The 14,213-nt window shown below is 37.1% G+C and overlaps 1 protein-coding gene across 2 annotated transcripts in view; it reads left to right on the plus strand.

The window, feature by feature from the left end:
- FSTL5 (follistatin like 5) overlaps nt 1-14,213 on the plus strand; it is a 341,876-nt gene that overhangs the window by 262,740 nt on the left and 64,923 nt on the right. For both annotated transcript variants that reach the window (XM_049833673.1, XM_049833682.1), the window contains exons 9-10: nt 3,063-3,224; nt 5,267-5,401. In XM_049833673.1, the coding sequence (XP_049689630.1) occupies nt 3,063-3,224; nt 5,267-5,401 (297 nt within the window). The remainder of the gene's footprint in view (nt 1-3,062; nt 3,225-5,266; nt 5,402-14,213) is intronic.

The raw sequence follows: 14,213 nt of genomic DNA on the forward strand, positions 1-14,213 counted from the left end.
ATAATTCCACAGTTGCACAGTTCTTGGCGGCATGTTACTGGTAGGCTCTGGGGTAATATGAAATAAATTATAATGCAAAACAAGGGTTGAAAAACTTTTCTAGTTGTATAGATAACCTATAAGACACAGTTTTGCTGAGGAAAGTGGGAAATGACAGAAAACGGAGGAAAGTTAGGGCAAGAAATAAATTCTAGTGTTGTGCAAGTATCTCTGTGTCTGGTAAAACACTGCTAAAAGGAACAGGATCTACTACAGAAATATAGGATAGTAGAATAAAACTCAGACCTGCTTTCACTTGATCAGGTCCTCACCTTCACATCTCCTAACCCTTGAGTAGTTAACTTAGCAACAATAGCATCTTGAGATGCAGGATTTGATTTTGTTTGTTTCTTTAGGAAATACTCGATTTCAGTTATATTTTATAAAACTTTTGCTAAGAATAGAGTTGCCCCAAAAATATCATCTGCCTTTTGCCCAAGCTGAACTAATACATTCCTTTTTCTATTCAGTGAAAATTCTCCAAAGTTGGACTGTTAAAAAAATTTCTTTTCACACACACTCAGTAGAAGTCTGTTAAGATGTGGTAGTTAAATACCCATAAGTTTTTATATGCAAAGAGAACATTTCGCTGGCACAAAAAAGACAAGAAATATCCTATCATAGGTAGTCAAGAATGCAATGAGTTGCAATGCCTTGCTATTAGTCCTACAAGTTGTTTGTGTTGCTGAGATGCTTGAGAGTATTAAATAATGGCAATCCTGTCTCTAAGGAGATGGAGCTCCTTGCCCATCTTGAGGCAAGGTGGAAAAGTAAACTATCTGGCTTTGATGCAGTGGGAAATCTGCACCATGTGGTAGGCTGCCTAGAGGACCTTCTGTCAAGAAATGCTGCCCAGGGCAGACATGAAAATTGGACCCTAAGAAATGAGGCAGAGTAGGATTGGGAGCTGAGGTGCCGAAAGAGGCTCAGGCCATCTGAGCATGCAGTTGAGTGGGGCTCGGTCTGAGGAACACAGTGGGGAAGGCAAGGTCTCAGGATGGAACACACAGATCCTATGGGAGAGGAGACAGAACAGGGAAGAAGTGGAGGGAGAACAGGAATGGGAATGTCAGGCTTGAGATGAAAAGTAGAGATCCATGTCCATAAAAGCTAAGTCCCTTCCAGAAACTCAGTAGAAACCTTAAATCCCTGATTTTTATATGCTCATGCTCTCAGCTGGTAGTCAAAGCAACTAGCAGCCATAATTTTCATATTTGTTATCTCCTTCCGTGTTCTTTTATTACATTTTTGCAGTTTGCATATTGGGGTTATGTGCAATTTTACGTGTATATGATTCGAAAAGACCCTCATCTCTAACTATGTTTAAAATATCCCTGAAACCTACTGATTTTTGTGTCCTATCTGAGATACAGTACATTTGCATATTTCTTGCAGTGTGGAAATCTGAGGCATTTTTGTGCTCTAATACGACAGCATGCTGGGACATTTCTTGTAAACAGCTGGATAGCATTTGAAAATATTTGATCTCGTGCCAAAATAGACACAGTTAATTTTTGATCTTGTTATCTTCTTTCATTATCAACTGATGCTTCACCCTCTACCCAGCTGTGTTTTATGACACCAGCTAAGTATTCCACATTTTTAAAGCTGCTTTAAACGAAACTTTGGAGACCAGGAAATACGCTTTTTTAACCTTCATTACAGTTAATTTTTTTTATTGTTAGAAACAACGTCAAGCAAGTTCTTTCTATACATAATTAAAGATATGATCAATAATAATTCATCTAAAAAATCTACACAGCAATATTTTTAAATCCTGCTTCATCATTGATTACCAATAGGAATATGTCCACTGTGCTGTCATATGCCCTCCTCTGCCAATGCTGATGTGTGTTAAATAGCAGATTTTTAGTTGGTAAGCATATACTGCAGCAAGTTTCCTAACCCTGGAAAAGTGATGTCAACGATTCTTATATTTTGTTAATAATGAAACTCAGAAGACTAGTCTTGTAAGTGTCCCGTTTAATATTGTCATTAATGCTCTGGATGGTGGGGCAGACTTGTACCTTCAGCAAGTTTCCAGATGACGGCAAACTGGGAGGAGTGGCTGATACACAAGGGGGTCATGCTGCCATTCAGAGGGAACTTGGCAGGCTGGAGAAATGGCTTGGCAGGAACCTCATGAAGTTCGACAAGGGGAAGTGCAAAGTCCTGCACCTGGGGAGGAACAACCCCATGCACCAATATATGCTGGGGGCCAGCCAGGTGAAAAGCAGCTTTGCAGAAAAGGACCTGGGGGTCCTGGTGGAGACCAAGTTGACCATGAACCAGCAATGTGCCCGTGTGGTAAAGGTGGCAAATGGTATCCTGGGCACAGGAGGTCCTGGCTGAACATCAGAAGACACTTTTTTTACTGTGAGGGTGACCAAGCACTGGCACAGGTTGCCCAGAGAGGTGGTAGAGTCTCCCTCCTTGGAGATATTCTGAAATCTAGATATGGTCCTGGGCAACTGGCTCTAGGTGGCCCACCTTGAGCAGGGGGACTGAACAAGATGACCTCTGGAGGTTCCTTTCAACTTCAACCATTATGTGATTCTGTGATTACATGTTTTATACAGGTAAAATGGATTGCTGATAGGTGTTTTTGAGAGAAAGGAAAGGTGGAGATGAAGTATTAAAGAAAAGGTTTGTGTAACAGAACAATTAAAACCTCTGTACATCACATCATAACTTACTGGTTGTACATTATTCATATTTTATAAAGATATTTAAGGAAAAATAAAAATCTTGTTACTCAACCGCAGACTATTATTGAATTAGAATTCAGGCTTTTTCCATTGATACCACAGACAGTGAAAAGTGGTTTTCCTCACAGAACATTCTGCTTCATAAATTTATTGTGATGGAGTTCAGCATTGAAAGTCACTGAATATGTGACTAATACCACATCTGTGCATTGTTTATATATAGGTGCAGGAATCTTTAGAATTGCTTGTAATTATTTTTCTTAAAATGAAGATAATGCTCTTCTCCACTAAATTGTAATTGTTTCCTGCCTTCAGTTCCACCAGTCATCCGAGTCTATCCGGAGAGCCAGGCAAGGGAGCCAGGTGTGACAGCCAGCCTTCGGTGCCATGCTGAAGGTATTCCTAACCCACAACTTGGTTGGCTGAAGAATGGAATTGATATCACTCCGAAGTTATCCAAACAGCTAACTCTTCAAGGTAAAGGGGCATATTTGTTGTTTTCTACAGGTTCCAAATGCTTTATCAGTGCATCCTTTCCACACTAGCTGTCCTTCTTACATAGTTTCAACCAAGGGCTGAAGTCTAAGCTGAAACATTTCAGAAGTTGTCGTCCAGTTACTCCCCAAGACACATATATTCTCTGCTTTCTCTTTGTTAGAGTAATGGTTGTACTTACTGGTAGGATTACCAGTATATTCTAATATGCTCTTCTCTATTCAAAAGGGTGCAGTTTCTGAGTAGAGCAAGCAGCCCAAGTCCCAGTCCCACCCTCTATTAGAATTTGTCACTACAACTATATTAATGCCATTCAATGAGAATTCGACAGTAATATTTAAATTAGGAAGCAATGTTTTTTGTCTGTAAAGATTTATTATATGGCATTGATACTGATCTAGTTATTATCCAGATTTAAATTTAGATCAGAACATGGACCAAACTTAATCTTTACTGCAGCTCAGTTGAAAACAGGTTTCTGACTGATAAGAATCTTAGTGAGACTTGGGGACCTGGTGGTGGAAACGATAGGAGGAGAAATACCTGAAATGGATGTGCTGTTTTCTGAGGAGTCTCAGCAGACCTCCAGGGGAGTGCAAAGTCACTGCACAAAAAAACCCTAAAACAAACCAAGTAAAGGAAAGTCTTACTTTTAATCAACAATAAAGGCCAGTCTGTGAATCTTCAGGGCTCAGCAAATTCAAAGCCAAAACATTCTACCTTCTGCAGCCCTTCTTGTGATTTTGATCAGCCATAGGAAAAACAATCTTGTGCTGCCAGTGCTCCCTTCAAAACCTTCTCTCATTCATCTGCAAAACCAGATGTGTATTAGGATAGGACAGCAATCAGGCTACAGTGTAAGAAACAGTGGGACAGGCAGATGGTGAATGTTTCTCTGAAGAGAGTCTTACCTTCCTGATAGGTGTCAGTCTGCTGTTCTTCCATGGCCCTCTCTCCTGGATGTATGTGAACAATTGCCTTGCAGAAACACTTTCCACTATGAGTAGAAAGTGATGGACTCCTCTTCCATAGCAGCATTCTTTTAATTTCTACTGTAAGGATTTGAGTGGATTTTTTTTTCCTTCACCTCTGTATCATATATTTATGATAAATTAATGAAAATTATTCTTCTCTAAGCAAAATATATTTAATTCCATTTTCTTGAATGTACTTATTTGAAATAAAATTTTTAAAATCTCACTGCATTTTCCCTGAGTTTTTCCCAGGCTAAGCTATCTATGCATTAGCTTCAAGCAAAAGATGATCTAGAAGGAGTTTTACACCATAACCCAGTGCCCCTTCTAGTCCATGTTTTAGAATACCTAGAAAGCTGTTTTTGTAACATAGATCCTACAGTTGAACAAGCATACTATACTTAAAATGCAATGAATCATTGGTCACATCATTATTCACATCACAATATTTAAAAGACCTTTGCCTGTGAAACCTGAACTGTTTGTTGACATTCTTACTCAAGCTGACATACAATTCCTGAAGTGGTTTCCATAGACTCCGACACTGATGTAAGTGTAAAATTCCAATGCACCTGTTTTTCTGTTGTTACACTTCATTCACATGAAAACAAAACCAGGTGCCTCTGGTTAATAGAAATGAATAATTTTATCAAAATTACTATTTATGTTGAAATTTTAGCCCATGGAAACCTGGGTTATTTTGTGTAAAGCCAATGTCAGTGTCAAGTAACCAAATATGACATAATAAAAACATAACATTTACCTGATTTTAAAGACAACCATGGTCATTTAAACATATATAAAACTTCAGACTGATATTTGGCTCTGAAGTGCAAAATCAGCTGAGGTATTCCAGATATGTGTGAGGTGAATAATAGTGCATGTAATTCACTAGCCAGTTGAATACATTTGGATTAGCTTGGCATGCCTCCAAGTTATGAACTCAGGAATGAAAATGGTTTAATTAGTGTGAGCAGAGAAAGCCTTCTGACTGTATAATCTGAAAGCACTGTAGCATATCTGCATGTTGAATTTTTCCTGTCCTTTCAGCAAATGGTAGTGAGGTTCACATTAGCAATGTGCGCTATGAAGATACAGGAGCATATACTTGTATTGCAAAGAATGAAGCAGGGGTGGATGAAGACATTTCTTCTCTTTTTGTAGAAGATTCTGCTCGAAAGACCCGTAAGTATTATAAGAAGTATAAAAATACATGTAGCCCTCACTTAAACATTAAATTGGTATTAAAAACTATGAAACTTTAAACAAATTAAAATGAGCATGTGTAGTAACTGTTTAAAAAAAAAAAAGTTTCAGTAATGATACCCAAGAGTCACCGAAGATTACACACGAAGGCTGAGTGTGTAATCTGAAGTTTATTTAGAAGTAAAATGAAATCTCTGATTCATTCTGTGAATTGGCATATTTTTCACATTGCTGTTAAAACTTGGATAGTTCCCTCATGATAGATTTTTTGCATATGAAGGGAATATGAAGGGAAAAAAGAACTGGATGCCTAAATAAGGCAAAGCAGTAGTCCTGGTGTGGTTTCTGGGGGTGGTTGGGGGTGTGAGAGGAAGACCTTTTCCAGTCTTTCTTCCTGTATGTTCTTGAGATATACCAAGAGTCAAACTTGGCCCTCATGACGTGAGAGTCATTACAGGACTTGATCTCACTTGATCTCACCTGCTGGAGTGCTCAGCAGGTCCAGATCAGTTCTAGCCTGCCCATGCTGCCTTGTGCCTGGATAACTCTGTCTCTTCAGAAATGTGGAGCAACAGTGGCCACGTTCACTTGCTAAATTGGGAGTTCAATGTGCCAGAGAAACCTCTACCACTACCAAAAAGTAGCTTTCTTTATCTTCTGTTGAATGTGAGTGGGGTTTATTTGTCTGCCTATTATTTGTCTACCTTGATACTTCTTTCCCCTTCCCTTTCTTTCCTCTGCTCAGACAAATTCATTCCTGAGTTTACAGTTCACCCATTAATTTTTGCTTTTTTTGTTGATTTTTTTCTTTTAAATCGGTTACTTTAATGAATACTGTATATTCATTAGAAATATATCCAGTAAAGTGATAGTTATTTTACTAGTGAGTCTGACTGCATTAACTTAAGGTATTCCTGTTCATCTAGAAGCTTATTCAACAGTGCTAAGTACTCAACAGAAGATACTAGAGGCAGATTTAGTAGCACTGCAAGTCTGTCTGACACTTTCTGCCACAAGACACTAAGTACAGTTACGTATAGGTTTATTATGCTTTAAACGTTTCGGAGGAACTCGTCCATGCAGGAAAATTTTATAATCCAAATGTTAATATCTTTACTTAGCTACTTTCAGTAACACTAATTATAACTGTCATTTCAAAAGTCTTAACGTTTTTTTTAGTTGTCATGAAAATGACTGCTCAGACGTTTCTGAGAAGGCAGCTGAGGATAAATAAATTGTTTGATCATGCTAAATTTCTACTAATCTGGTGATACGACATTTGCCTTTTGCTGTCTGTGAAAAATGTTGTGAATATTGCCAAATTATAAAAACCTGACAAACTAGAATTTGTTTATGCTCAGTTAAGACTTGTATGGCCTTAACAACAAAATATTTATATCCAACTGTCCAGTTTCCAAGTGTTTCAGTTACCTTATTGTTGTATCCTCTGAAGACCTGATCTGCAGTGATTATGCAGGAATAGCCACACCTATGCAAACTACTGTTTTCAGGAATTGTGATGTGCTAATTTTAGATCCGCTAACTTTACAGGATTTATAAAATCACATGCTATGCAATGAGCATTGCTTGCAACAACTGCTTTGAAACCTACCAGCAGTACATTGTTATGATGATGATTGGTGTCATGAAAGATGTAAATGAAGGAAGACAGAATATAAACCCAATTATTTTTAAGACAATTAATCCAAAAGACACAGTTTCCTTCCTTCCTATAAAAGTCATTTAGTCTGCAAATTGTATATTGAAGGGAGGCATTTTGCCATTGTGTTCCTTGGTGTCTGAACATGGTTTCCTAAAAATTGGTAGATATGTAAATACACATATAGTCCATAGCTGTGTAATTATATTATTCAAATATAGGTGCAACAGATATTTACATGAGATGCTTACTCTGATACTCTGATTTGCTTACTTTGGCACAGAAACTCATTTCTGTACATGCAAGACGACTAAGGCACATACTAGTAAAAAAAGCAGTTACTATCAATATCATTATCACAACTATGTGAATAAACTGTCTTCACATGTACAAATTTTGATAGATGCCATTTAAAAAAATGCTTCTGCTTAAAAAAAAAGTGTCTTTACAGGGAGGAGTTGCTAGCATTGGAAAACTGAAAGTAAGAGTAGAAGGGCTTTATTATTAACTCTTTGTGACTTGTTTTTATATTTCTCCCAAAACACTGCTTCTGGCAGCAAATTAGGGATTATTAGGGATGAAAATGACATAGGAACAACCACCTGGATAAGATTGTGGGCTTTTGTTCCCCCACCCACACATTTTAAACACAATGCTACTACTACTTTAATTTAAAGCCTGCTGATTAGGTCACAAGTTATATTCTAAAGATAGTCTCTGGTGATGTAAATGTGATTTCATATGATTGATGTAAACTATACCTGTCATAGATGACATTTTTATAAATAATTTTGGTTTTATCCTCCTTTAAGAGAATAAAGCAGGCACGTTTACTTTTTTAATTTTATTTTTTTTTCCTTACTATAGTACTCCCTTCTGGAAATCTTAGGATGTTGCTTTGAACAAAAGTAGAACAGAATCTCAGTAGCTTGTCAGTTAATCTGGGTTTGTCTACTTTTTAAATGTCACATAAGATAAAAATCATAGCAAAATAAAAGCATTTTGGAACATTGAATTGATTGAGTATTGGGAGGGTAGTGAGAACTTTTACGGTGGAGCTCTAAAATATAAACTACAATTGCACTGCATTGAGCATGAAAGTAATTTTATAAGCAACATAATGAATACAGAACATAGTTCCATTTTTACCAGTGTATGTATTTTATTTCCTCGAAAGCTTAATAGTCAAAGGAAACATTCACTTTTATACTTATCTGGCCCATTGTTTATGTGCATATGAAAGCTTTTGGGTTTTAATGCTACTTTGCATAATAAACTAAATTTTTGGTAGTTATTTGTGGAACCTCATTTTCAACTCATCCCAAATTTGTTATGTGGAAAACTCAGTACAATGCTTTGAGAAAAAATTAATATATGTAGCAGAAAGGGCATAGATAGCTCATTCCTTTGGAAAAGGGTAGTGTAAACAGCTCCTAAGAGAAAATCTTATATTTTCTGGCACCTCTGTCTGAATTAAAACCAATGCCATTATGGATAAGTAGATTGTTAAATAACAAGCAAAGCTTTCCATCACTATCACCTGTGTGACTAAAAGTGTTATCAGATTGCTAGGTTTTCAAAATTCACAGCATTGGTTACAGAGGCATCTAATGCATGTGTCTGTATTATAAACAGAAAAGAAATAGAGCAAATGGCAAACCTATACTGAATTGTTGGAAGTGTGATGCTAGTAGCAAAAATAAAATACATAGTGTAGAGTATGACTTTGGGGTGCATTATTTATTTTCAAGTTTCCAGTTTCACAATTTTGAATTCCAGTTCCCAAGAAAAGTCAATATACTTTAATGATAATGATTTATCATTAAGATGGTAATTTAAGATCCAAGTGAATGGAAATTACAGTAAAAGTGCTTTGTCATCCAGGTCTGTTCAGTAGATGCTAGCACTGAACACTGAACCATTGCTCTGTCACACATAGGTAAAATTTTTAATAGTGGAAGATAGTCTCAAGAATAGTTTGGTCTCTTCAGTGTGCACTAAAAATAAAACTTCTGAAAATATGCTTTCATTCTGGCATTGTCTCAGGTGAGAGGAATTAAATTATCACTATAGCATACTGCAACAAAAATAATTTCTCTGGGGTTTGACACAGTAAAAATCTCCAAGCAGTCGATGATTTACATAGTGAGTGGACACTTCTTGGGAGTTTGGTAGAGTTCTGAAGATGCCATTCACACTTAGCAGACCCAGGCTTTAGGACTTCCAGAACAGAGTAGATTTTCAATGCAACTGCTTTTTCTTTGCTCCGTGGGTTTTTGTGGATGTGAAAGTAAGGATAACTTTCTTCTTGTGCTCTTGGCTCTTCTTGGCTCCTTGAGTGGTCCTCAAGTAGCATTGAAGGAAAGGTAGGTAAGGAGGAATAAGACTGAGTAAATTGATGAAGTGAAAGAGACCTGGCGAGAGGGACAGTGGAAGAGGCCAATAATGTGAGGAAGAAAGGGAGGACACAGGCAGCAGCAGGTGAAAGAGGACAAGTTAATGAGAACACTTAAACACTGAAGGAGATGGAATGGGAGGAAAAAGGGATGGTAGAAAAAAGGAATAGGAACACAAGGGCAAAATGTTCTCTCAAGCCTACATAATAATCCTTTATAAAATGTGGAGTTGCATCCAGGAGTATCTAGTCTCTTTAATGTCTTGTCATTAGATTTCTGTGATCACACAGCAGCAGTGTACATCTTGTACTGCTGCTCCTTTTTAATCCGTGTGGAGAACAACACTACTTCTAGTACCAATTAAAACAAATAAGAGACATATCTGAGAAGGCTGAACTTTCTATTGTTCTAGTAAGTGTAACATTTTATTTTACTTGCCTTTTCAATTAAGACAGCATATTAGAGTATAAATATGTATTAAAGGAAAATCTGCAAACATGAAAAAAATTAGTCAAAAGAAAGTTCGTATGTAGAAACAGCCTATACTGTGAGATAATTTTGATAACGTTTATTTATCTAGTTGTTCATGTGGCATTTTTACCACCTCTGACAGAAAGTAGTTGGTTTCCCTGATTGAAGAGTCTAAATGAAGTTTTACTAATTAAACTCTCAGTAATTCTTCAGGCTTTGAAGCATGCTGCTTCTATATCAGACCTGAAGAAGGGCTTGGTAATGTGAAAGCCTGTCTGCTTTTTCCAACAATACCAATTGCTGCAGAGCCCATTGTGAAGAGCCTGACTGTCTTCCTGAGAACTTCTGTGTAGGTGTTGGAAGGTTGCTATTAGGTGCTCCCAAAGCCTTCTCCTCTCCAGGCTGAACAAGCCCAGTTCTCTTGTTAATTTTCTTCCTGGTGTGCATAGATTTTAAAATGTGGTCTTTGTTCTCCCTTCTTCTTCCCAGCAGGGCCCTTGCCTGAGAATGTTTAGATTTTGTAATTGTCCCGATCCAATATCAGGGAGGGTTCTTAAATGATCCCAAGAGCGAGATTAAGACACAAACAAGGTCAGATGCCATACAACCTTACAAGTTTTACTTCCTATAACAACTGGTAATAGCGACAGGACAGAGGGGAGAAGAAAGGAAAAAAAGGCAGACCTAAGCAAGAAAACGGAAGAGATGCAGCAAGACTAGTTACCACCACCACGAAGCCAGCAACATCCCGTTGACTCGGTCTTGATGCAGGTGATGGAGGGTCCAAGTTCCAGGTTCCAGCCAAAGTCCCAGTTCCAAGCGCTGCGGTCCCTTTTCAGTTGCTTTTTCAGTTTTTTGAGAGAGGACTATGCAGTTCTTTTATTGTCCCGGTCCCCACGATTTCTCCAAAAAGTCCACCCATTTCCACGGAGCTCATTATCATATGTGCCGCCCCATGTTCCTCCATGGGTGCATGCCCAGGTGTTCACGGTGGTTTCTTCACCATGCTCGTGGGCAAGCACAGCTTGGTAGCTTCAGGCAGATATGGTGGTTTCTTCAGGGACATTTTGTTTCCTTCAGCGCGTACTCCCCCACAGCAACAGGACGTTGAGGCCAGCAAATGGTAACTGTGCAGCAGCGATGTCAAGACAAACATAGTCCAACACAGTCTCTTACAGTAGTCTCTGTTGGAAAAGGTGTGTTTTAATCTGAGAAAATTTGGACTTAAACTGAAGGTAAATGTTTCATGAAAATGTTCTGCTGTAACTGGAAACTACTTATGATCATTACAACATTTTATACAAATGTAAAACATTTTTCTTTGCTTTTCCCACTAGATATTAATCTTTTCTGTATTAATTAGCATCTTAGATTCATAAGGAAAACAAAAATTCTAATTACCTCTGTATTTCTTGTGCCTTCTTTTTGGCTCCTTACATAACTTTTCAGAGCATTCATTTTAAAGTGTCATGACTTTGATACTCAACAAGAGCCATTTAGAATGTACAGTGAACAGATCTGTACATCCTGCTCCTACAACAGTAGCATCTAAAATATTTCTGAATGCAAGAACTGTGCTGTTTTAATTCTCTAGAGACTGGAAGCTCTTTTTGTGCTGTGAATTCCATTTTCCCTGAAGTTTGCAGTTAAAGCCATCAAGAATGGGATAGCTGGTCTGGGTGATAGCTGGATAACCCCTGCGGTGACTAGTAAAAAACATTCTGGGGATTAATGACCTGGTCTAAATCTCACTGAAGACAGCAGAGTGTCCCCTACTGTCATGATCCTCTAATAATACCTGAGAGAACTAGGCTATATTGGAAGGAGTCTCTGGTGTAATCACATTTGTAATACAAATAGCAGTTTAAAATCTGGTTTTAGTTTCATTCCAATGTAGTTTGATTTTTCAGAACAGATATTTCATGGATTCATAGATTTAAGCATGATGGAACCATTTCATCTAACTCTAATCTATTTTCTCCATTTCACAAGACATTAAATTGCATCCTGTTCTGCCTCAGTACAGATCTAATGCTTTGTTTGCCTGAAATGTATCCTCCCAGAAGTGCATCTACCTGAGTTAGAGACACAAAGAGTTGGAGAATCCCTCATTTCTCTTGATATTTTGCTTTACTAATTAATCAGTTTCACTAATATCTAATAATGCTTAATTTCCATTTTGAAGTCAGTTTTTCCTTCCGTTTCCTCCTTTGATTATCTTTTTTGTTTTTTTTTTTCCAATAAATTGACCTTTTAAGAATTCTTGCTCTATGAATATACCATCATTAAATATTGATTACTTTCTTTCATAGACACTAAAGAGAAGTTTCTCATAATAAGACAGTTACTGTAGGGCTCAGTCTTTTTGCCTTGAGGATTGTAATTGGGTTTGGTACATTTTTCTTAAAAAATGGGAACTGCTCTTCGCAGGAGCAAATGTATTATTTGTTTCTTTAATATTCTAGAGACAGAAATACTTATTTGGTAATGTTTTGCTTCCACATCCACTGATCCTTTGTCTTTTTTTTCCACTAGTATCAGCAGTAGAAGTTTATGTTTATATGTTCATCTACCACATGCCCTCTATCCTATCAGGCCTCACTTTCCAAATCCTGCTCCTTTCCACCTGTCTCACCACCACAGTGTAGATGTAGTCTGCATTACATTTCCCTAGATGTCTAAATTTGGATTTGACTATATCAAAATGTAATTTATTTTAGAGATGTATTTAACAAAGTAATTCAAACAACTTTTTGAAACTCTGTTACTTACCATAACAGGGAATTTGCAGACTTCTTAGGAAACAATTTTATGTTTGTTTACAGATCATTGATGAAAATCCTTAAGACAAGACTCACTGCCCATTGCTCTGGACGCATTCCAGCACTGTTGTCTTCTCCTTTTACTAGTGATTTAACAATGATAACTACTTTTTCACATTAATCAGTTTGACAGTTGTTAATTCAGTTAACATGTACTTTGCTGCTATTGTGTAACTCTAATATTTAGTCAGACTATTCTGTGTTAACAAAGTAGATGTTTAGCAAAATTCTGGGTTACATCTATATGAATTTTTACATTACCAAACTTCTAATTGCATCAAAGAATATAATCAAGTTTGTTTGAAAAGACCTAGTTTCCATTAGAATATATTAGCTGACCTATAATCATATTCTCATCCTTTCATTTCTTACTGAATTTAATTCTGTGCGAGTGTTGTGTATTCTTTTGTCTGTGACATATACCCCAGTCTAACTAGCCTACAACTACTTGAGTTACTAAGTTTCAAAGAGTGGGGGAGCTACTAGGGGCATATGTAGTGCTACTCCTCTTGAACTTTATGATAAATTCTGAAATTTGTTCAAAACTAATAGCACCAGACCAAACATCCGAAACAACTTTTAACAAGTATTTTTATGTATTTCATTTGGACCTGGTTATTTTAAATGTTGTCTTGACTACACATCATTTACCCTCTTTTTCGTTCCTTTGTAAGGTAGAAAGTATTTAATCAGCCTCTGTTTCCAATTATTATCCTGCTTCTGTGCAAATACAGAAAAAAATATTTATAGAACAATATTGTCAATGGAACATTAAAAAATAATAATCTGGTTCATATCAGTACAATTTAAACCTTGCGTAGCTCTGGTATCACAATGCTTTTCTTCTACCTTTAGCAACCATTTGTGATGATTTCCAGGGCCTTTTCCATGGCATTAGTGTAAAGGAATATCATGCTGCTGGAACTTCTTCTGTTAGCCCCAAAATGGGATGTTAATGTAACTAAAGCTAGTTCTTGTCTTAAGGACTGCTATTTCCCTCTTTTGCAAATGGGATATTTATTCTAGCACTCCAGCATCTCTGCAGTAACTGATAAAGGTGGCTTTTCATTTTCCAGCTTGCAGTACATGCAGCTGCATTTTAAGGAACTCTCAAATCTTTTATTAACTGATAGCTTTCTCCTCCATACTACTGGATTTAGCAGCCTTTAAAGCATGAGCACACAAATTGACAGCTCCACTGCAGCTTTATGTTGATGACTACCTTTGACGGTCACAAACACAGATTTGGGTTAACCCAACTTCTAGAAGCCATAATGCAAACCAAAATCATCAGCTTGTTCTTGTTGAAACACTGTCTGGAAGCTGAAGAATTTAAATATAGAACAAAGATAATTTGACAGTATATCTTGACAACATATTTATGAGAAAATGGAGTGGGCAAGATGTTACTGCCTTTTTTGTTGATACAAAGTACAATAATA

This window comes from Accipiter gentilis, chromosome 3 (assembly GCF_929443795.1).
Source record: "Accipiter gentilis chromosome 3, bAccGen1.1, whole genome shotgun sequence".
In the NCBI taxonomy this organism is placed as follows: domain Eukaryota; kingdom Metazoa; phylum Chordata; class Aves; order Accipitriformes; family Accipitridae; genus Astur; species Astur gentilis.